Source organism: Anolis carolinensis, chromosome 1 (genome assembly GCF_035594765.1).
Source record: "Anolis carolinensis isolate JA03-04 chromosome 1, rAnoCar3.1.pri, whole genome shotgun sequence".
Taxonomy (NCBI): domain Eukaryota; kingdom Metazoa; phylum Chordata; class Lepidosauria; order Squamata; family Dactyloidae; genus Anolis; species Anolis carolinensis.
The window spans coordinates 248,599,364-248,622,964 of NC_085841.1; the positions used below are offsets into that span (position 1 = coordinate 248,599,364).

Genomic DNA, 23,601 nt, shown 5'->3' on the forward strand with positions numbered 1-23,601 from the left:
ATCACATCAACAATACAATACAATACAAAAGGCTACTACAATACAATACTAAAAACATTTAGAACACCACTTGTTCTAGAACCTTGCCCAAAAAAGGGGGATTAGAAATGAGACGGTAGTTATTTAATACTGAGGAGTCAAGAGACAATGTCTTTAAAGTTGGTCTTACGATTGCTTTTATCAAGCTTGGGGGTATTTCTCCCTGCTCCAAAGAGGCATTGATGATCCTCGTAAACCACTCGGCCAATCCCCCGCTGGTAAGTTTGATAAGCCAAGAAGGGCAGGGGTCTAGAGCACATGTTGCTTTCACAGCTCCAAGAACCTTGTCCACGTCATCAGGCTGAACATGCTGAAATGAATCCATCAAAATAGGTCAGACAGGTGCCTCACGTACATCCATTGGTAATGCCATAAGGCCAGCATCCGGATCGGAGCATATCTGAGTTACTTTATCTGCAAAATGATGGGCGAACTCGCCACATCGATTTGCTGAGTGGTCAGAGGTCTCCTCCTAAGAACCAGGATGGAAGAGTCCCCTGACCATTCAAAACAACTCAGCTGGTCTATTCGTTGCAGATGCAATGCGGGCAGTAGAGAAAGCTTTCTTGGCTGCCTTAATTGCCATGGAGTAGGCCCTAGGTGAGGCTAGTGTTTGCTCAGTCGGATTTGTCCTGAGTTGAAAATGCAAATGTCATCAAAAAAGGGGGATTTTGTTTATCTAACAGTAAAATCCAAGTACTTTGATAGACTGCTTGGCAGTGAGGATGCAGAAAAAAAGATTGAAAGCCACTGGTCATTCTGAGCATTCCAAATGTTGTTAGGCCAGTGTTAGTGGGCCATTTAAGAGACATCAAATGCTCAGATTTATAACAGGAGCTGTAAATTTCCCTTTTTTTACCATTGTTGTTAACTTGGAAAGGTGGAACAAAAGATTAAAAACATATATTCAACTTTTACTTTAATAACTGTAGTCATAGCTTTTTAATATGATCAAAACTGAAAAAATAAAGCAAATGTAAGGTTAACTACATATTTTTGATTTTTCCAAATGCATATGACCAACTGCAGATATTCTTTATTCCAACATCTTTCTACATATCACAATTTGGGATTAAAGTGAAAAAACTGCAGAAAAGCAGAGTATCTAAACTTCACTATGTACCAAATTGAAAGAAAAATATAAAAGTGAGGAAATGCACACTGCAGCCTATTACAGATAATATCCTCTTTCTTGTACCCATCAACTGACCTGATTTGGCAGAGACAATCTTAATTAAGCCTCTAGCATCCCACTTTGATCTACTACTTTTCAAATGTCCCAGTTTCTCTCTTCCTCCTCCCACTTTCCCTTTTTGTCTCCAACTTCACTTGATGTCAACTGAGATCAGTGCAAATGCAGTCTGTGCTCAATTCACTCAGCATTACCTTGCCCTACCCATCAGACTCGGGTAAAAACGCCCACTGTATCTGTTGCTGTTTTTGCATATATCCCTGCAGCAGAATTTAAGATCGAGGCATGAGGGGGACAAAACACAGACAATCCCAGACCATTATCTTTCTGTGGTGAAAAGCTAACAATAGAAGGAAAATGTAGGCAAGAGAAAGGGTACTATGAAGAAAAAGCTACTTTCCTTCTGTTAAAACTCCCATCTCCGAGAGATCAAGAAAAGAAGGGCTTACTCAGAGCAAGACTGGACTAAAACTGGTGTGAGTTGCTTCCAATGCAGCTATAGTTGCAAACTTCAACAGCCGTAACATATTATTTAATATATATCTATTTTGCATTCCTGTGTTAAGTGCATGATGCAAAGGCATTTTGTCCAGAATGGCAAGGGGAACAGTAACAGCAGCATTCTTTATTTTCTATGGCATGATTAGGCTGACATTATATTGGCATACATGGACTGTTAAAAAATCCTTTCGGTGGACAGTTCATTCTCAGAATCAATACAGTTATATCTTAAGCCATAAAGAGATCTGAATATGCATTCTTTCTTAATAACCTTCCATCATCTTGACCAGTCCAGAAGAATTATAAAAAGAGAGAAAACCCAGAGTAGACCTGGTAAGATTGGTGTCGTATTTCTTCTGATTTATAGCACATGGATCTCATTTACTGTCTGTTGCTACATTTGTACACAGGCCAAGTGCAAATGGAGTGCTTCCATTTTGACCATTTTGTTTTCCCTGGTGTTCTAATGCTACTAGAGCAAGAAAAAAAAATGGAATAAATGAATCAATGTCTGGATTGGAGACTGGAGGGAGTTATCCATATGTGCCTTGCTTTGTGCCTTCTAACAGAAAGAGTGGCATAGAATTGTTAAATAAACAGCCACTTACAAGCTTCTTGGCATCTCTGCCATCCTCCCAGTTCCCTCACAGCAAAACTAAACTATGTATTCTACACAATATTTCATCATTATTATTAAAAGCCAGCCTCTGCAGACATTATACAAAGCAAGACATTATATAAGGCAGCTTCATGTTCATGAGATTTTTTTTCCTCCACTCTGATAGTTTAAGGGGTGCTGAGCACATGCTGCTGGAATATTGACTGCAGGCTTTATATTGTAAAGCCTTTTCTTTAAAATATATCATTTGTGATATGATTCAAAAAATTCTACAAGTAAAAACTATACAAACAATGCTGCCTCTGTCTGCACATTGCTTCAATTGGAGTTTAAAATGCCTTATGTCACACTTCAAACTGGTAACTGGGATTTATAGCCAGCTTGAAGTCTTATACAGAAATACACTCATGCTGTTCATGGTATTACGATGCTCAGATTGGAGGAAAAGTTCCTTCATAATATCTCATGCAACTACTTGATCAACAATACATAAAGAAGCGTAACATTAAAAAGCATGGTTTCATGTTATTGATTTGGAAAGCTAAGTTCTCCTTGACAAAGGTAGCAGAACCAGGTTTGGAAAAGAAAGTGTGACTGTGAAACCCCTGTGCTGTGAAACTAGGATGCATATATTGTTCTCTATACATTGAAATGAAAACTTTTATAATATGTGATATTTTCACTGTTATTAGAAAGCAGTAAAGAGCTAGCCTGGCATAACAGCTGTGATATGGCATGCATTCAAGTCACAGGATACAGTGCAAAGTTTTTTTTAAAAAAAAGTTACAGGCACGCTGCTCAAATTCCTTCCTTCCTGGGCAAACCTTTACTGCATTAGATTGGAAAGGAAATTATTTTATGGTAACACCACCCTTCTTTCCAAGGGTGCAAGCAATCTGCTTTCAAAATAGTTCTATTTGCCAAAACCAATGTTATTTAAATGCTCCTGCAAAATTTGGAGATTATCAAAAAGGGTTTTATCCTAATAGGTCTTCATAGTAAAGGAAAGCAGGATTTCAGCATGCAAAAAGGAACAGGCGAAATACAGGGATCCAAAAGGGGAAGTGTACTAAAAGACAAATAGGAGGAGAGAGAGGACAGAAAACAAGCTTATTTCAGCGAGTGATGCCTTGACTAAGCAACAAGAGAGGGGAAGAGGGAAGGGCCCCTAGAAGCTGCGGTGCCTCCTTGTACTCACCCAGTGGAGGGAAGCCCCGAGCAGGGCTTGTATCGCGGCTGCTCTCACGGCTGGTATCGCGGCTGCACCCCTGACTCACGCTGGGTCTGGGGATACGGCTGCTCCGTGCTAGCATGCAGCATGGATGGTTTCAGAGAAGGTGAACACAAGTTTAATGAGGACACAAAGCTCAGACAGGAAAGTCACATTCATGGTCATTATTGACATTAGTAAGAAGTACTGGTGACAATCACTCTCTCTGGCTCCTGGCCCAAACCAAGGGCAATGCATGCCAAGCTGAACTTAATGATAAAGCACACCTGAGGGGTCTGCTTGGCAAACAGTCCCTGGTAGACTATTGCTAAAGGGACAGAAGATCTTAGTTGGAAAGACAGGGTTAGAGGAATACATATTTTAAAAGCATGCCAATCTACTGAGGTGGAAAGAAGCATCGTGGGAAAGCTGCATATGTTGGGGAGATAGGTGAAATATCTTCAGTAGACATACAGCACTGGGAAAAACCACTTTCATATCTGCAGGTTAACAATCCCCAATGCTTACATTTCTATCATTCATAGTAAGAATATATTTAAAATTTCTCTCCTCTCTGCACTCCTTTTTCAACCAGGTTTACCTGCCTACCCAAATCCAAGTCTGAATCTATCTCACTGCAATGTTCTTCTACAGAGCAGAATGCCTAAGAGGAGTGTTAATAAATCAAAAATTTCAGGATCATGCAATCTATTTTAGTAAGCCATCCTAAACTTTCTATGTAGTTTGTGTCACCTGCCACAAACTGAATAAGCATTTTGTTTACATTTAGTTCTTTCCCCTTTATCCCTCACTTCAAGCTGTTCTCTCTTTATTTTGGATTGGATTGTGAAACAGCATAGGCCTAGCTGTTTCAGGTTGCACTGCAAAGCATTGTGTATTGCTATGCGCCTGAATGCATAAGTATTTAAAAAGATGGAAATGCCATTAAAGTTTTTTTAACTTTTTAAACAGATTTCTAGAGAAAAATGCATCAAACTGCCACTGGTGCATTTCTGCAAATAAACAAACAAACCAATACACAAATAAAAAGATAGCAACTCCAGGTTTGTATTCAACAGTGCAATTAAAAACTATCATATGCAATAACTTTATTTACAGGCATATAAAGTGCCATCAAATGTAATGCGCACCTCAATTTTGAAGGTGTGAAGTACAAAAAAGGGACTTGCTGTCGAACAAAAAATAAAGGATTTTTTTGCACTGGTGGGTTTAGATGCTCGATTCTAAGCGCAATCAAATCAAATGCACGCCTCAATTTTTAACTATGTCATTTAGCCAAAAAAGCAACAAGTGAGCATTTGACTCGAGTAAATGTGGTAACACGGAGTCCCTTACTTTGAGCAAATGGAAATGGACTAAAGATGAATACTGAACACGTAATGTGTCATTTCCTTATACAAGCCCATCCCCACAAACAACTTGTGATAAAGATAACAGGAATAGGACTGTGCTTATAATACATTACCATGAAAGAGGAAGCAGAAATCTCAGAATCAAGGTTAAGTTCACACAACTATAAAAAAAGGAGATCTGGCTTGCAGTGAATAAGTACTATGTACATGTTTACTCTCCCACTTTGTTCTTTCATTCACACAAGCATGTAAAACCAACCAACTGGACATCCTGGCTTGTGGCTCTCAAATCAGTCAGGGATGATAAGTAAACGAGAAACTGGGGGTGTCTTAACTGTAGTTCTGGCGGTGCCTTAACTTGAGTGCATAATGTATTTTTCTGACTTCTCTGAATAACCAGACAATGACTAAATTTCAGGCTGTTATGACTGCACTGGCCATGTCTTGATGCTGGCACTAGGCACTTTTAAACATATATACATATATGTTTAATGTTGATTCCCTCATCCCTATACTGCCTTGCTTCTTTATACGTATAACTGGAGTGACTCTCCAACGTCCTACTAGCCCCTTCCCTCTCCTTATCCCATTCCCATTCTATATGCTCTCATTAGATAAGGTCAGATATGCCCATTCAGATTTTAATCTCTTAAGATTTACCCTTCTACCCTATAACTTGAGCTCTGATGGAATACTTCTTTCTCCTCCAAACCCATCTGCCTTTCTAGTTCGTCTCTTATTTGTTGCCTCCTGAAGCCCTGGTGACTAAGAGCTAGTGAGTCCACATGTTTTTTCCGGAAAACTCCCTTTCCACCCTAGCACCATATTCCCATTGAAAATTTGTAAACTTCAAAGTAAGATTTCCCAGGATTATCACATTTTGCATGAAAGCAGACACTCTATGGGTGGATATCATAAACATCTTCATTTACAGGACACCTGTTCAAAACGCATCAGTGACATTGATAAATGAAGATTTCTTGGAGAAAAACAGCTCCAGAGCAAGCTGAATTGGTAACTTTACAGTAGAATGTACAATTTTTAAACAAAGACAACAACAGATACTTAACAGCTTTTAAAGGGAAAGTAAAGGAGAAAACTATGATATGATTAGGGAAGAAAATGTTTGCAATCACCAAAATCTTTAAGGAATAGTCAACGGCTAATCGTATGATCCTATGCTCCAGGGACTACATTTGAAGTCACAGGATGGTATCAAATGATATGAATAGCAACAGAACTTAAACCACTGATTTAAAGGAAGGATTATTTTCAGATTAAAGTCATGGTTAAACATAGATAATTTCATTTGATCCCTGATCCCCACTAGCTCCATCTAAGTTCTGTAGTTTTACTAATGTACAATGTTATGTAGTGGGAACAGTGGCAATCTCATTATTGTGGTAAATCCTTATGCAATGTTACATTATTCCCACAATTGATTTGCCAATACTCTGTAAAGAACAGACTGGCCTGTGGGTTCCATACTGCCACTACAGAGAATCTTACCTAGACCTATCCTGTTGGGGCTGGTCTCCCGGCTGCATCCCTGGCTCCGAGGGACTTTGCTGCGCTTGTCTGCAGATGATGGCACGGGGTGTCCTCTGGACGTGCCACTGCTCAGTCCACCATATGCACTTCCTAGCAATTTGCCAGGGGAGCTGGATCGACTCCCAGCTAGAAAAGAACCACAGATCATCAGAGTAATTCAAAACAACTGACTACCTATGAATTCAGTGATGAGTTTTACATTTCCATTAAATTAGGGAGAGTTCGGGCTTGATCTGCTCTAGAAGTTATTGTTTTTTGTACAATTCTCTTCTGTACAGCCGCCTTCTTCTCTGCCCATCTTTTGTAACCATACATCAGAAATATGATGGAAAGGAAGGTAAAATATGTATCATAGTCTTAAAATATAGTCTTTAGTTTAAAATACAAGAACAGAAACTTTCTTTTTATACCGCATGATTGACAGTAACATCTTTTACTTTTTCAAACCTTAACATCAAACAAGTCAGTACAAGTGAATAATGTTGTGAGAAGTGAGTAAGTTCTCACATATAATCCAATAATAAGATCACAACAATTGAAAGATCTTCTCATTGTGGTACAGATAGTTGAATTAAGTTATGTGTTTGCAAAAAATCTGAATTTTTATTTTAATACCATTAGCTTGTCAACCTTTGGGAAGAGGCTAAAGGGGGCCAACTGAGGGAGTTATGATGAGTAACATGAAAGACAGAAAAGACACAGAAACGAAGTAGAAAACAGGGGAAAAAAGAGTTTCTTACCACCAGCGGGGTTAGCTGATCTGGATCCTGGATTATGAGAGCAGACGAAAGGACAGGCAGAAAGTGAATTAGAGAAAGCAGGACAACACAGAGTTTCCAAGAAGCATTGCCTGTTACATACAACACCAATTGCTTTTTGACAAATGCATTGCTGTTCACATTTTGCAATACATCTTGGGTTAATGTGCAGCAAGTATTTTTACACAGATATCTATTGTGTGAATTGACAAAACACCATCTAGGGATAAATTAAAACAACTGCAGGCCCTACATAAAGCCATGATTTGTGATACCATGTACTGACTCAGAGCACAGTGGCTGCACAACTCTTTAGTGTGTCCATCGTGACAGAAACAAGAGCAGCTGTGTAACATAGAAAGGATATGCAAGCCTGTTGCAGATCACTGAAAAGTAACACACATATAAGCAGGGGCCTTGGAAGACTGGGATGGATGGCAAGTTCACAAGTTAGCATCCAACAGGAATCAGAAGTCCCACTAGTATTCCTGCATTCCTCCCTCTCTGCTCCTATAACAACTTACTAACTTTGTTAAGAATGTAGAACAGAAAGAAATAGATGTGTGAGTGCAAGATGAAACAAGAAAAAAGATCCTTCGCAATGCTGATGACAAACAATCCTTGTAATAAGATTGCAACCATCATACACAGAACAACTTGACAGTTTTGCCAAGTAACAGAAATTACATTCGAATACATGTTAGCTTATAGACTGCTTCAGGAACAGCAACCCATATTTCAGGCACAGGGGTGCTGGCGTTTACAGCCTAATTTTAATAAAATTCCACATTCCATTAGAAGATTAATCCAGAAGTTAATACGTCTATGGCAGTAGCAAGAAGAAAGGAGAATGACTTCTTTTAAATGCTTGTTACAATCTCTCTCTATTTTTTGGTATGCTTGGATTGTAATCAAGACCCACAATACAGCTGTTTCCTTGGCTCTTCAACATAATGTTCTCAGAAGTAGAAGAACGTGACATTTTTTCTCCAAAAAAAAAAGGTAGAATTGTAAAGCATTTTACAAAAGATCCAGTTTACTAGAACAGCCTTTCTTTCCTTTTCTATAAAAAATCATCAGAGCTAAAAAAAAATCTTTCTGTCTTTTACAATTTGAACTGTCTCTTTAACTGCTCATTCAGACAGATTTTTGAAAATTCATGATTTGAGATATTTTTGGGATATTCTGATGAACATAAAAATTCCCCGCAGCCACAGAACCAAGCTCCAAACATCCAGAGTCAACAAATGCATCTTTACTTCTTGACAAAATGCTTGCTTTGGACCAAGTCGGCCCTTCTTGTTAGTGGAAAATATATTCAATACAAATGCGTAGATTTATTAGGACAATTTTTGCACCTGATGTTTTTTTTACTGTTAAAATATATGTCACAAGTAAATGAAATTCAGGAACAATGTTTAGAATTGAGGTCTTGATATCATATCATATTTTGAAAGTCTTGTGCTCCATGAATTCTGCAACAAGACATGTTTTTGAAGCATAATAATGTCTCATCAGACCAGGTAAAGGTTAAAGAACAGGAACACTCAGAGTAATCTTGTCTTTTAAGACCATTTGATAGATATTATTCTACACCTTATATATAAGATTGCAAAGTTCAAATGCCACAATCTACATCAAAATATCAGGGAATAGCTTTTAAAGACTGCATTTTTCACTTTTCCAATTTTTTTTTAAAAAACTGCTTGCATCTTTTCAGATTTAAAGCAGGGATAGCACATATGGCTTCCAAAATACTGTTGGACTCTTATTTTCCATCAGACTGAGCCAATATGCCATGTGTAAAAAGATGATGGCAGCTGGATAACATCTGGAAGGCTACAGATTCTTCATTCCTTCTCTTATTTGTCAATTGGGCCCCTGGGAGATTTAAGCATTTCTCTGCCATGGCAAACCTTTAAAAGTTAATTCTGTCTTAAACAGAATTTAAGAACTGCCGGATTCAAAGATTAAGGTTTTAGTAATCTATCTAAAATTGCATAACATGGAAAAAATTTAAGAGGGGGACAATCTATCAGGATTAGTGTATATCTTTGTGCTGCTAAACACAAAAAAACTATCTTCCCTATAGCCATTAATTTAAAAACGTTTACTGAAATTCTAAACTATTTCTTGGCAATAATTATACTTATATATTAGAGATGCTAACCTAAGTTGGAAATGTTCATGTCAGTAAGCATCAAAATGAGTATCAACCTATGATGAAAAAGTAATCTACCTTATTAGTGAACATCCTGCACTCTTTCTGCAAATAGACAGAAGAGCGAAAGGACTGGGACCACACACACAAAATAACAACACAGCAGCAAGAGAAGGTGGTCTTAATGGGTTGAAGAAGTTGAAAGTGGTAAAAAATAAAAAAAAATCTGGCTACTAATACCTTGAAGACACATCGAAAATTTCTTTTTAAATTTGTGTATTATGCCTTATCAACTTGGGCTCATAGTCTTGGGGAAGACACTAGAGACTGGTTGGAGTAAATAACATGAAAGATGAGACAAACACTTTTCTTATTCAGCAGGAGTGGTGGGATATATGGCTTCTTGTACAAGATCAGACTAAATGGCTTCTTACGCTGAGACTGTGAAACTACTTTAGCCCGGCTTCGTCCACGAGTGTCAGCTGGGGTTGAGGTGATACTAGTGGTACTTCCAGAGCTTTGCCTCCTTGTGCGAATCCGGCCTAGGGAAAATACAAACAAAAAGAAGTTGAGTAGTTCAATTAACTTTTAACAAAAATGTTCCCATTTTTTCTGACTAACTTGACATAGATATCCTCAAATACAATTATTTTTTGTCACGAAGTTGGTACCTAAAGTTGCCCCCACAAATGGAGTTTATCAACAGTTTAGTATATTCTGTGAGGAAGATGAAAATTCTTGCATATCACAGAATACTATCCAAATCTAAACTATTTCAGTTATTTTCAATTGTGATGTGTTCTCTTACGTAGGATGAGTCACATGAAGATCAGTCATACGAGGCTCTTTCATACCTATGAGATGTTATCTCCATTACACTCTGCTTATCACTCTGATGGTTTTCTCTCTGAAACTGTGGCTCAAGGCATAAATATTGGAAGCAATTCTTCTTTGGACAATTCATTAACAGAATAAATTCAAGTTTATGAAACTATAGAATCCCCGGAACTGTGGAACTCATATCTATAGTTTTCCTTGTGTCTGAAAAAATTGTTTCTCTAAAAAGTTGCTAGGACCTCCAGCCAATTCTATGGAAGTTACAATAAAGTTATGCTGGAGGACCAAGCCAATTCCTAGAGGGGGTGCCTCAATGTAATTCTTTAGGTCCTCCAGGGCAATTCTATGGTATGCTAGGAACAAAAGTCAGATAAGGTGTTCAGGTGTATCTGTGGGTTTCAGGAACTGCAGTCCGGCTGGGAATATAGGCCCAAAGATACATGGATCTTGCTGTATCTTTATAATGACAATACAAAGGAAAGCAAGAACAACTGCTATATTTCTTCGATTTTAAGACACCATCAATTGTAAGACTCATCCTAATTTCAGTATCATCACTACCAACTAAAAAACACACAATACACCTGCAATTATAAGACACACCCCATTTTTAGAAATGTGTTTATATAGGAAAAATAGTGTGTTTTAGAATTGAAAAAATTCAGACTGCTCAACCAGTTCTTGAATTGGGCCCTTATAAAAGATAACAGCAAAAACTGGGCTGTTCTTTGATGTTTCCTCATCTCAGGGCTACCAAATATCAATGTGCACATGAACAAAAAAGGTAGCAGCTGAAGACAACGCCCAGTGCCACTTCCTGATAGGCGAGTTTGGACTGGACTAATTTGGTTTTATGCATACTGGATTTCACACATTCAATTTCAGTTTTGTTGTGTTGTGATCAACTTTGAAGACTGTGTTCAAAAAACAAGTGATACATTCATTAAATACATGAATCCTGTACACCATTGGTTCCCAAACTTCTCAACTCACGAAGCCCTTTTCAGAATCAATTTTTATGGCAGAGCCTCTTAGGCCTGCCCCATGTCTTACAAGTTAATGGTGCTTAGGAGTAGTGTTACACAGGGAGGAAGAGGGGATAGATAGTAAGGGAATGTAAAGTAAAGAAATATCTAAACAACTGTGCAATGTCCATGCAATGAAATGGTGTTTTAAAAACTTTGAAATTTATCATAATATCTCAATTTATTCTTAACTACCACCAATAAACATGATATTGTCAAAATGTGGCCAAACATAAACATTCTTCCAAAGTTCAATAAATCAAACGATTGCATTACAACAGAACTAGAGTGCAGTGTAGTGCAACAGCAGGCCTAAATTGAGACATAATATAAAATAACATATAAACGTTTAATGAGACACATGTAGTTGCATTTTTTTGCACAGTGGCAAATTTAACTTGACAAATTTACGTTCAGAATGCAATTTCTAGTTTTCTTATTTTTATTCTACTTTTTGTTTCTTATTCTTTAATTCCACTCAATTTTTATTTATTTCACTTTTCTGGAACAGACACGGAGCCCCTGGGAAGTACACACAGAGCCCTTAGAGAACTCCACGGAGCATGGGTTGGGAACCATTGCTGTATAAAATAAGATACCATATGGAAGGTAATTATGGAATATGGAAGGAACACAAGAGCCTCTAGGTTGTTGTTAATAATAATAATAACTTTAAAAGAGTGTCCCTTGGGAATATGTTGGAAAGGGAATGGTTTTGACTTGAAATACGTAAAGGGCTGAGAAGGACTATGGCACTGTTAGGGGGGGGAGGAAGCAGAAAGGAGGAAGGAGTCCTTTTTCCTTAGCACATTTCACCTTATCAGGGTTTTTATTGCTCCCAAATATTGTGTGTTCTGGAGTGACACTTTAGTTTGCTAAAGTGTATTAAAAACATACTGTTCCCCTTCCTACTCTCTCACTTTGATACATTATTCTATCTGTAACAGACTTGTGAACTACTTAAAATTAGACCTGGGGAAATTACCTTTTGCCTCGACCTATAAATGTGCTGTACAATATGGTTCATGTCCATACTGGATAGGGATTACTGGAATTGTAGTCACAAAAGGTACTTCTGAAAGCTCTGCATAAAACTCGGATGAAGCCTACCAGATGATCATTGACTCATGGAGGCACACACACAAACACATCCAAGCTGCCTCATTATATAAACTGGATATGACTCATTAAGAAACAATTGTTTGGCAGAAAAGGAGAAGAGAGTGGTCAATATTATCAAATAAACACTAAAAGAATTTAACATAATATTTATACTTGTACTAAAAGAAAGTTTAGTAACTTTATCGGTCATACTTCTAGCTCTTTGTCTCCTGCTTCAACAATATGTTTAGTCTAAAAATAACTGACATAGAATTAATCTATCTGGTTTCAGCACTCATCGTGCTGGTACAGTAGAGTCTCACTTATTCAACACTCGCTTATCCAACATTCTGGATTATCCAACGCATTTTTGTAGTCAATGTTTTCAATACATCATGATATTTTGGTGCTAAATTTGTAAATACAGTAATTACTACATAGCATTACTGTGTATTGAACTACTTTTTCTGTCAAATTTGTTGTATAACATGATGTTTTGGTGCTCAATTTGTAAAATCATAACCTAATTTGATGTTTAATAGGCTTTTCCTTAACCCCTCCTCATTATCCAAGATATTCACTTATCCAAGGTTCTGCCGGCCTGTTTAGCTTGGATAAGTGAGACTCTACTGTACTTGCAATCTAGAATTAGGAGCAGAAAAAAGAGCTGACGTTTACAAAGGGTCCCTCTTTCCTCTTTTCTAAAATCCTTTCTCCATTTGTCTCCAAACTCTTTTCTAATATTTCAGAAAGCATACTGTCCTATTAGAATTACATATTGATATTACAGTACCTTAAAATACCATAGAAAGTTACAGAAATTATCATAGTTTAAGGTAACTCTGTAACAGCTGTGAATATCTGACTTGGGTTTAGAGATTAGAAACAAAGATTTCCTTACAATCTTTTCCCCAATATGTATACATAAAACTTCAGTGTTATGCTCTGAAACAAATATTGGGAATCCATATATAACCTGGAAATGTTAAAACTAATTTAGGAATATACCAAGTTTCATTTTTAACCTAGTTGACTATGTCAGTCATGTGATATAACTCTGAAACAGTCTAGAGAGGAGTAGGGGAAAAGCTCTGCAAGACAGCAAGAGGCTGAGTTAGGCATTGCCCAAAACCTATCAGCATTACATTTGAAGCATATTTTGACTCCAGAAACCAAGAAAACATACAGAAACCAAGAGCTACAATGAAACAGAAAATATTTGTCATTGCAGAATTAGCAGTGCTGGACAAACAATAGAAGAGAAAGCTTGGGGGGGGGGGGTAGACTTCGGAAAAAGATCATAATGTGACATATATTCTCCTAAAGAATTCCGCTATAAAAAGATTTTCAATTGTACAAATCAAATTAGTCTCCATTGCTCTAAGTTTTTTTTAAAAAATATATATGTTATATATCTCATTTATACCAATCAAATATATCTAATATCAATTTCAAATCTGCAATTCATAAAGTGTTCAGTGCTGTCAAGCTACATTTACAAAACTTCAGAGGAAAAAAATGATGTTCTACTATGCATTGGGCCTAAGAAGAAGGGTGAGACACAGTGAAGACGACTCCACAGTATTACCATGAGATAAGAGGAGAACACCATGCAAGAGGTCATGCAAAGGCGCCAGTGAACACAGATGGAAATCAGGGGCCACTTGGATGATAACAAGAGACCTGGTAAAGCCAGAGACAGACCTCAGTTACACACAGAGACTGCTTACCCTCTGCTTTATTGGTAGTACCATCTTTAAGCAATTTTAAAAAGAAATAAGGAGAGGGATAATAGGGAACAGTTAGTAATATCAGCAGAAAAGGACACCTCCAGTTGAATTAAATAAAGTTAGTCAGTTAGTCTTTCAAACAGGAATGTACTTTCCATGCACCTGAAGGTAAAACAGGCATGAGACACTGGTGGTCAACAGCCCAAGATGCTTGTCTTTTACTGTATTTCTTGAACCTTTTATGATATTTCCTTAACCTTTACTAAAAATTTTGTCCCAATTCATCTGTCATCTTTCCTGCTATCTCACTTGTAATTCTACTGTATTTTTTATATATTTTTAAAAAAAGTTTGACATGGGGCAATTCCAAAAAAATTGTTGATTTTAGCCGGTTCTTGTAAGCCGCCCCGAGCCCTAGGGGAGTGGCGGCATATAAGTTTGAAAAATAAATAAATAAAACACCATCAATATACCATGGTCATTGGACAACCATACAATAACTCCGCATTTTAGTGCAGATATACCAGTAATTGCAGCAATAGCTCCATCTGCTGACACAATGAAATTATCACATAATATATGGGACAGGTTTAACATAGATAGGTAACATGATTAATTCCCCTGTCCTTTTTTCTCCCCCCCCCCCCCCACCCCTCCCTGCAAAATCTGTTGGATTTTGAATGGCTGTGAAGGAACTGAAAACAGCTCTTAAATGAGTTTCCCCGTGCATTAAACACAGAAGGGAAAATAAACAAATGTTTTTTAATCACAGTAAGTATTATCATTTTTAAATACTGAAGGGCAGACTGAGAAAATATAACTCTTTGTATGAGGAGTTGTGTAGAAAGTGAGTCCAAATGTTATACTCCAAGTCAACTAGATGCCTATAAATACATCCCTATAGATACATATTTGTATGAAAACCAGTTTTCTTAGCCTCTGCTTTTATATCCTCCAGGGCCTATTACAATTTGTGTCACTATGAATACAAATATACACAAATAAAAATACACACTGCTTATGGAAATGCAGGGAACCCATATGTAGTAATTTGCAGTTTCCAAGGAAAAAGAAATCACGGTAACAAGAACAGAACTACTTAAAAAGCATAACTCCCTGAGCACCAGCAAATAAAACTGGCTAAATACGGATTTATATATGACATCAATATTTTTGACATTACAAAAAGGAAAGCAAATAAAAGTAACCATCTCAATGTATATTTATATATACATTAAGATGGTAAGCATACATACTGAAATGTGAGTGTGCATGCACACACAAACACACGCACAGTTTAAATTGTGGAAGACATTATCTTCCATTGATCCAGACAGAGAGAAGATTACAAGACTAGCTTCAGGAAAAGCAAAATAATAAACATGGATTCTGTGGTGATGATAAAAAACCACTCCTTCCCACAAGATAGCCACTTTAAAAAGAACACAACAAATAAGAAGACAGCATATCTCCATATTTTAGGAGAAATAATTATCTTTCTCATACTCAAAATATTTATTTATTTGGTACATTTAGATCCCACCCTTCTCACCCCTAAGGGGACTCAGAGCGGCTCACAAATTATATGTACATACAATATATTATATTATTAGCATAGCACAATATTACCATTAAATTACTATACTGTACTATATCACTATACAGTAATATTACATGTAACATATAATATATAATTAATATTATTATATTTTATTATTAATATTGTATTACATTATATTATCAATATTACATGTATATACAATATATTATATATTATTGTATATTATATTGTATATTATACTCTCTCTCTCTCTCTCTCTCTCTCTCTCTCTCTATATATATATATATATATATATATATATATATATATATATATACACACACACACACACACACACACACACATACACACACACACACACACTAGCTGTGCCCGGCCACGCATTGCTGTGGCATTGTCTGATGGTGTTGGTGAGAAATTGTTGAGGTAGTGGTGGTATTGAATGTCTGCTGTATGGTTGTCTTTATGTTTAGTATGCATTTGGTTGTTTGTGTACTGTGAAAGTGGTGAGGGTAGAGGGGGTCTATGTCCCTGTGTAGTATTGTATAGTATTTATACGTTGTCTATGTGTTGTGAATGCTTGGATTGTGTCCTGCTGCATAGTAGAAAGGGTTGGCTCTTAGGGGTCTCTCCAAATTCTTGGATTCTATGCTTCTATTATTATTATTATTATTATCATCATCATCATCATCATCATCATCTTCTTCTTCTTCTTCTTCATTATCATTATTATGTAGAGGCTGGATGGCCATCTGTCAGGAGTGCTTGGATTGTGTCCTCCTGCATGGTAGAAGGAAGTTGATCTGGACGATCCTTAGGCGTCACTCCAAACCTTAGGATTGTATGATGATGTTGTTATTATTATTATTATTACTAGCTGTGCCCGGCCACGCATTGCTGTGGTGAAGTATGGTGGTATGGGAAATAAAGTATTGAGGAATTGGTGGTAGTTAAGGTAAAGGGTAAAGGTTTTCCCCTGACATTAAGTCCAGTCGTGTCTGACTCTGGGGGTTGGTGCTCATCTCCATTTCTAAGCCGAAGAGCTGGCGTTGTCCGTAGACTCTTCCAAGGTCATGTGGCCGGCATGACTGTATGGAGCGCCGTTACCTTCCCGCTGGAGCAGTACCTATTCATCTACTCTCATTTGCATGTTTTCGAACTTCTGGGTTGGCAGAAGCTGGGGCAAACAGTGGGGGCTCTCTCCACTCCCCCAATTCAAACCTGTGGCCTTTCAGTCCAGAAGTTCAGCAGCTCAGCACGTTAACACGCTGCTTAATTGGGATATTATTTCCTAAAGGTTATGAATATACAATATTTCTGATTTTTTTTGTCTGTTGGAGGCAAGTATGAGTGCTGCAAATAGGGAAAATGATTAGCATGTAATGGCCTTGCAGCTTTAAAGCCTGGCTGTTTCCTCCCTGAGTGATTTTTTTGTTGGGAGGCGTTAGATGGCCCTGATTGTTTCCTGTCTGGAATTCCCTTGTTTTCAGAGTGGTGTTGTTTGCGATATTTTATGTGCTTCTACTGTCTGTGGCCCTCAGAAAACAGAGGATTTGCCAGACTTTGGTGATGGAAATACTTTGTTGGGAGGTGTTAGCTGGCCCTGATTGTTTCCTGTGTGGAATTCCCGTTTTCAGAGTGTTGTTCTTTATTTAGTGTTCTGATTTTAGTGATTGTATTGTTCTGTTTTATTATACCACTAGCTGTACCCGGCCACGCGTTGCTGTGGCGTAGTCCTTAGTGGGGTTTTCTTCGTGGCATGGAAGGTGGCATAAAGAGGATTCCCCGTAGGTATGAAGCAGCCAGGCTTTGATGCTGCAAGGGTATTCAATGGGATTCAAGTTGGCCGACAACGGAGTCCGCTAGGTATGAAGCAGCCACGTTTTGATGCTGCAAGGCTATTCAATGGGATTCAAGTTGGCCGACAATGGAGTCCCCTAAGTATGAAGCAGCCACGTTTTGATGCTGCAAGGCTATTCAATGGTATTGAAGTTGGCTGACAATGGAGTCCCCTAAGTATGAAGCAGCCACGTTTTGATGCTGCAAGGCTATTTAATGATATTCAAGTTGGCCGACAATGGAGTCCCCTAAATATGAAGCAGCCAGCCTTTGATGCTGTAAGGCTATTCAATGGTATTCAAGTTGGCTGACAATGGAGTCCCCTAAGTATGAAGCAGCCAGCCTTTGATGCTGCAAGGCTATTTAATGGTATTCAAGTTGGCCGACAATGGAGTCCCCTAAGTATGAAGCAGCCAGCCTTTGATGCTGCAAGGCTATTCAATGGTATTCAAGTTGGCCGACAATGGAGTCCCCTAAGTATGAAGCAGCCACGTTTTGATGCTGCAAGGCTATTCAATGGTATTCAAGTTGGCCGACAATGGAGTCCCCTAAGTATGAAGCAGCCACGTTTTGATGCTGCAAGGCTATTCAATGGTATTCAAGTTGGTCGACAATGGAGTCCCCTAAGTATGAAGCAGCCACGTTTTGATGCTGCAAGGCTATTCAATGGTATTCAAGTTGGCCGACAATGGAGTCCCCTAAGTATGAAGCAGCCAGCCTTTGATGCTGCAAGGCTATTCAATGGTATTCAAGTTGGTCGACAATGGAGTCCCCTAAGTATGAAGCAGCCAGCCTTTGATGCTGCAAGGCTATTTAATGGTATTCAAGTTGGCCGACAATGGAGTCCCCTAAGTATGAAGCAGCCACGTTTTGATGCTGCAAGGCTATTCAATGGTATTGAAGTTGGCTGACAATGGAGTCCCCTAAGTATGAAGCAGCCACGTTTTGATGCTGCAAGGCTATTTAATGGTATTCAAGTTGGCCGACAATGGAGTCCCCTAAATATGAAGCAGCCAGCCTTTGATGCTGTAAGGCTATTCAATGGTATTCAAGTTGGCTGACAATGGAGTCCCCTAAGTATGAAGCAGCCAGCCTTTGATGCTGCAAGGCTATTTAATGGTATTCAAGTTGGCCGACAATGGAGTCCCCTAAGTATGAAGCAGCCAGCCTTTGATGCTGCAAGGCTATTCAATGGTATTCAAGTTGGCCGACAATGGAGTCCCCTAAGTATGAAGCAGACACGTTTTGATGCTGCAAGGCTATTCAATGGTATTCAAGTTGGCCGACAATGGAGTCCCCTAAGTATGAAGCAGCCACGTTTTGATGCTGCAAGGCTATGCAATGGTATTGAAGTTGGCCGACAATGGAGTCCCCTAAGTATGAAGCAGCCAGCCTTTGATGCTGCAAGGCTATTCAATGGTATTCAAGTTGGCCGACAATGGAGTCCCCTAAGTATGAAGCAGCCACGTTTTGATGCTGCAAGGCTATTCAATGGTATTCAAGTTGGCCGACAATGGAGTCCCCTAAGTATGAAGCAGCCACGTTTTGATGCTGCAAGGCTATTCAATGGTATTCAAGTTGGTCGACAATGGAGTCCCCTAAGTATGAAGCAGCCACGTTTTGATGCTGCAAGGCTATGCAATGGTATTGAAGTTGGCCGACAATGGAGTCCCCTAAGTATGAAGCAGCCAGCCTTTGATGCTGCAAGGCTATTTAATGGTATTGAAGTTGGCCGACAATGGAGTCCCCTAAGTATGAAGCAGCCAGCCTTTGATGCTGCAAGGCTATTCAATGGTATTCAAGTTGGCTGACAATGGAGTCCCCTAGGTATGAAGCAGCCAGCCTTTGATGCTGCAAGGCTATTCAATGGTATTCAAGTTGGCCGACAATGGAGTCCCCTAAGTATGAAGCAGCCAGCCTTTGATGCTGCAAGGCTATTCAATGGTATTCAAGTTGGCCTGGAGGAGGTACCTTTGATTTCCTGGAGTTTTCCCTGACTTGGTGAAGAAGCTGAGGAGGGTGCTCTGGTGAGGGATCCTGATGATGGCGGCGAGTGAGGGGAAGGAGGCAGCCAGAGGGAGAAGCTGTGGCTCCGGCTCCCAGGGGGGCGGGGCTTGCGAGCAGGGCGCGCACGGGGAACAGCCGTTGTCGGCCAGCCGGGGAGTGACGTCATGGGAGGAGGGGTCAGAGAGAGAGGGGAAAGGCAAAGCTGGGCATTCCCTCTTCCGCCCTTGTTTGGAGGAGTGTGGGGTGAGTGGATCCTGTGGAGATTCTGACCCGATGTTTTGTTGTTTCAACCTGGAGGCGTGGATAATGGATTCTGTGGTCAAATTTGGAGTTTGGAGTGTGTTTAGTTTTGTTGTTTTGCTCGGTGCTCGAATTCCATCACTCTTTTATATATATAGATAGTAATTTGTATATATTCAGGTTTTAGTGTTTTGGAATACTTGGAGCCAGATTGTATTCATTTTCACAGTTCACAGCAACACAATAATAATAATAATAATAATAATAATAATAATAATAATAGTAATAATAATGACTTTGGTAATACACACTGCTTCACTCCCTTCTCAGCTTCCTTTCTGGAAGAATCGTTTCTTGGGAGGAGTTACCTGGCCCTGATTGTTTCCTTTGTGGAATTTCCAATTTCCCTGCTTTCAGAGTGTTGTTCTTTATTTACTGTCTTGGTTTTAGAGATTATATTGTTCTGTATTATTCTATCACAGTAATTATTTTATATTACAGTAGAATCTCACTTATCCAACATTCGCTTATCCAATGTTCTGGATTATCCAATGCAGTCTGCCTTTTATTAGTCAATGTTTTTGTAGTCAGTGTTTTAAATTCATTGTGATATTTTGGTGGTAAATTTGTAAATACAGTAATTACTACATAGCATTACTGAGCATGGAACTACTTTTTCTGTCAAATTTGTTGTATAACATGATGTTTTGGTGCTTAATTTGTATAATGATGACCTAATTTGATGGTTAATCTGCTTTTCCTGAATCCCTTCTTATTATCCAACATATTCACTTATCCAACATTCTGCCGGCCTGTTTATGTTGGATAAGTGAGACTCTACTGTATATTTATAATGTTATATTATCTGCTTAGAACTGGATTATATGAGGCCCCTTCTACACAGCTGGATAAAATGCACACTGAAGTGGATTATATGGCAGTGTGGAGTCAAGATAATCCAGTTCAAAGCAGATAATATAAGATTCTAAATGGGTTATATAGCTGTGTGCAAGGGCCTTGAGTCTACACGGCCATATAATCCAGTTAATATCTGATAATCTGTTGAAGAGGCCTAAGTGTGGCCTAACTGTGCCTGTCCCCTGGGCTGAGTAGGTTGCTAGGAGACCAAGTGGGCAGAGCTTAGCCTTCTAACTGGCAGAAATTGGATAAAAACTATTATTCCTCTCCCTGTAATTAGGACTTTATTTTTCTTTTCTTTTTGTTGTATCAACCTAGAGCCGTGGATGGTGGATTGTGTTGTCAAATTTCGAGGTTGGGGGGCCTGTAGTTTTGTTGTTTTGTCCGCTGCCCTGATTCCATCACTCTTTTAATATATATATATATATATATATATATATATATATATACACACACACACACACACACACACACACACACACACACACACACACACACTAGCTGTACCCAGCCACGCGTTGCTGTGGCGAAGTATGGTGGTATGGGAAATAAAGTATTGAGGAATTGGTGGTAGTTAAGGTCAAGGGTAAAGGTTTTCCCCAGACATTAAGTCCAGTCGTGTCTTACTCTGGAGGTTGGTGCTCATCTCCATTTCTAAGCCGAAGAGCCGGCGTTGTCCGTAGACTCCTCCAAGGTCATGTGGGATGACTACATGGAGCGGCGTTACCTTCCCGCCGGAGCAGTACCTATTGATGCACTCACATTTGCATGTTTTTGAACTTCTGGGTTGGCAGAAGCTGGGGCTAACAGTGGGGGCTCTCTCCGCTCCCCCAATTCAAACCTGTGGCCTTTCGGTCCAGAAGTTCAGCAGCTCAGCGCTTTAACACGCTGCGCCATCAGGGGATATTATTTCCTAAAGGTTGTGAATATACAATATTTCTGATTGGTTTTTTTTTTGTTTGTTGGAGGCAAGTATGAATGCTGCAATTAGGAAAAATGATTAGGATGTAATGGCCTTGCAGCTTTAAAGCCTGGCTGTTTCCTCCCTGAGTGAATTTTTTGTTGGGAGGTGTTAGCTGGCCCTGATTGTTTCCTGTCTGGAATTCCCTTGTTTTCAGAGTGGTGTTGTTTGCGATATTTTATGTGCTTCTACTGTCTGTGGCCCTGAGAAAACAGAGGATTTTCCAGACTTTGATGATGGGAATACTTTGTTGGGAGGTGTTAGCTGGCCCTGATTGTTTCCTGTCTGGAATTCTCTTGTTTTCAGAGTGGTGTTGTTTGCGATATTTTATGTGCTTCTACTGTCTGTGGCCCTGAGAAAACAGGATTTGCCAGACTTTGATGATGGGAATACTTTGTTGGGAGGTGTTAGCTGGCCCTGATTGTTTCCTGTCTGGAATTCCCCTGTTTATTTACTGTCCTGGTTTTAGAGATTATATTGTTCTGCATTATTCTATCCCAGTAATTATTTCATATTAAAGAAGAATCTCACTTATCCAACATTTGCTTATACAATGTTCTGGATTATCCAACGCAGTCTGCCTTTTCATAATCAATGTTTTTTTAGTCAGTGTTTTAAATTCATTGTGATATTTTAGTGGTAAATTTGTAAATACAGTACAGTAGAGTCTCACTTATCCAACATAAACGGGCCGGCAGAACGTTGGATAAGCGAATATGTTGGATAATGAGGAATTAAGGATAACCCTATTAAACATCAAATTAAGTTATGATTTTACAAATTAAGCACCAAAACATCATGTTAGACAACAAATTTGTCAGAAAAAGTAGTTCAGTACACAGTAATGCTATATAGTAATTACTGTATTTATGAATTTAGCACCAAAATATCACGATATATTGAAAGCATTGACTACAAAAATGCATTGGATAATCCAGAACATTGGATAAGCGAGTGTTGGATAAGTGAGACTCTACTGTAAATACTACATAGCATTACTGCGCATGGAACTACTTTTTCTGTCAAATTTGTTGTATAATATGATGTTTTGGTGCTTAATTTGTGTAACGATTACCTAATTTGATGTTTAATTGGCTTTTCCTGAATCCCTTCTTATTATCCAACATATTCATTTATCCTGCTGGCCTGTTTACGTTGGATAAGTGAGACTCTACTGTATATTTCTAATCTTATATTATCTGCTCAGAACTGGATTATATGAGGCTCCTTCTTCACAGCTGTATAAAATGCACACTGAAGTGGATTATATGGTAGTGTGGAGTCAAGATAATCCAGTGCAAAGCAGATAATATAAGATTATAAATGGGTTATATAGCTGTGTTGAAGGGCCTTGGGTCTACACTGCCATATAATCCAGTGCAAATTAGATAATCTGTGGAAGAAGTCTAAGTCAGGCCTAAATCTGCCTGTCCCCTAACTGAAACCTGGCTGTCCCTTGGTTGCTAGGCAACCAAGTGGGCAGAGATTAGCCCTCTAAACTGGCAGCAATTGGATAAAAAAAATTATTGCTCTCCCTCTAGGACTTTATTTTTCTTTTCTTTTTGTTGTATCAACCTTGAGGCGTGGATGATGGGTTGTGTTGTCAAATTTTGAGGTTGGGGGGCCTGTACTTTTGTTGTTTTGTGAATTGCCGTGATGCCATCACTCTTTTATATATATAGATATATATAATTAGCATAGCATGTTACTCATTCTTTGTAGCCCTCTGCAAACACAATCCAAAGGTTTCAGAAAATTTCCCTGCCCAGAGTGATAGGTAACATCTGATGGTTGCTGCAGGTTTTCACATTGGCTGGACCCCTTTTTCAGGCAAGAGAGCACATCAGCAAGGCAAGTACACACTGGCAAGTGCAGTAGAGCTTCCATATATTTGCTACAGCAGTCTTCAAATATGAATCATGAAATACTGGTTTTACCATCTACCACTATAACCATACTACTAAAACAAGTAATTTCC

The 23,601-nt window shown here is 38.7% G+C and overlaps 1 protein-coding gene across 24 annotated transcripts in view; it reads right to left on the reverse strand.

Annotated features, from left to right (window-relative positions):
* The window catches only part of clasp1 (cytoplasmic linker associated protein 1), a 232,682-nt gene that overhangs the window by 74,905 nt on the left and 134,176 nt on the right, over nucleotides 1-23,601 (reverse strand). For 7 of the 24 annotated variants that reach the window (XM_062967373.1, XM_062967377.1, XM_062967379.1 and 4 more), the window contains 5 exons: nucleotides 14,098-14,121; nucleotides 9,839-9,946; nucleotides 7,226-7,252; nucleotides 6,444-6,611; nucleotides 3,550-3,657 (listed from right to left, as the gene is read on the reverse strand). In XM_062967373.1, coding sequence (XP_062823443.1) covers nucleotides 3,550-3,657; nucleotides 6,444-6,611; nucleotides 7,226-7,252; nucleotides 9,839-9,946; nucleotides 14,098-14,121 — 435 coding nt within the window. The remainder of the gene's footprint in view (nucleotides 1-3,549; nucleotides 3,658-6,443; nucleotides 6,612-7,225; nucleotides 7,253-9,838; nucleotides 9,947-14,097; nucleotides 14,122-23,601) is intronic. The other 17 variants (XM_062967374.1, XM_062967378.1, XM_062967388.1 and 14 more) reach the window with 7 other exon arrangements.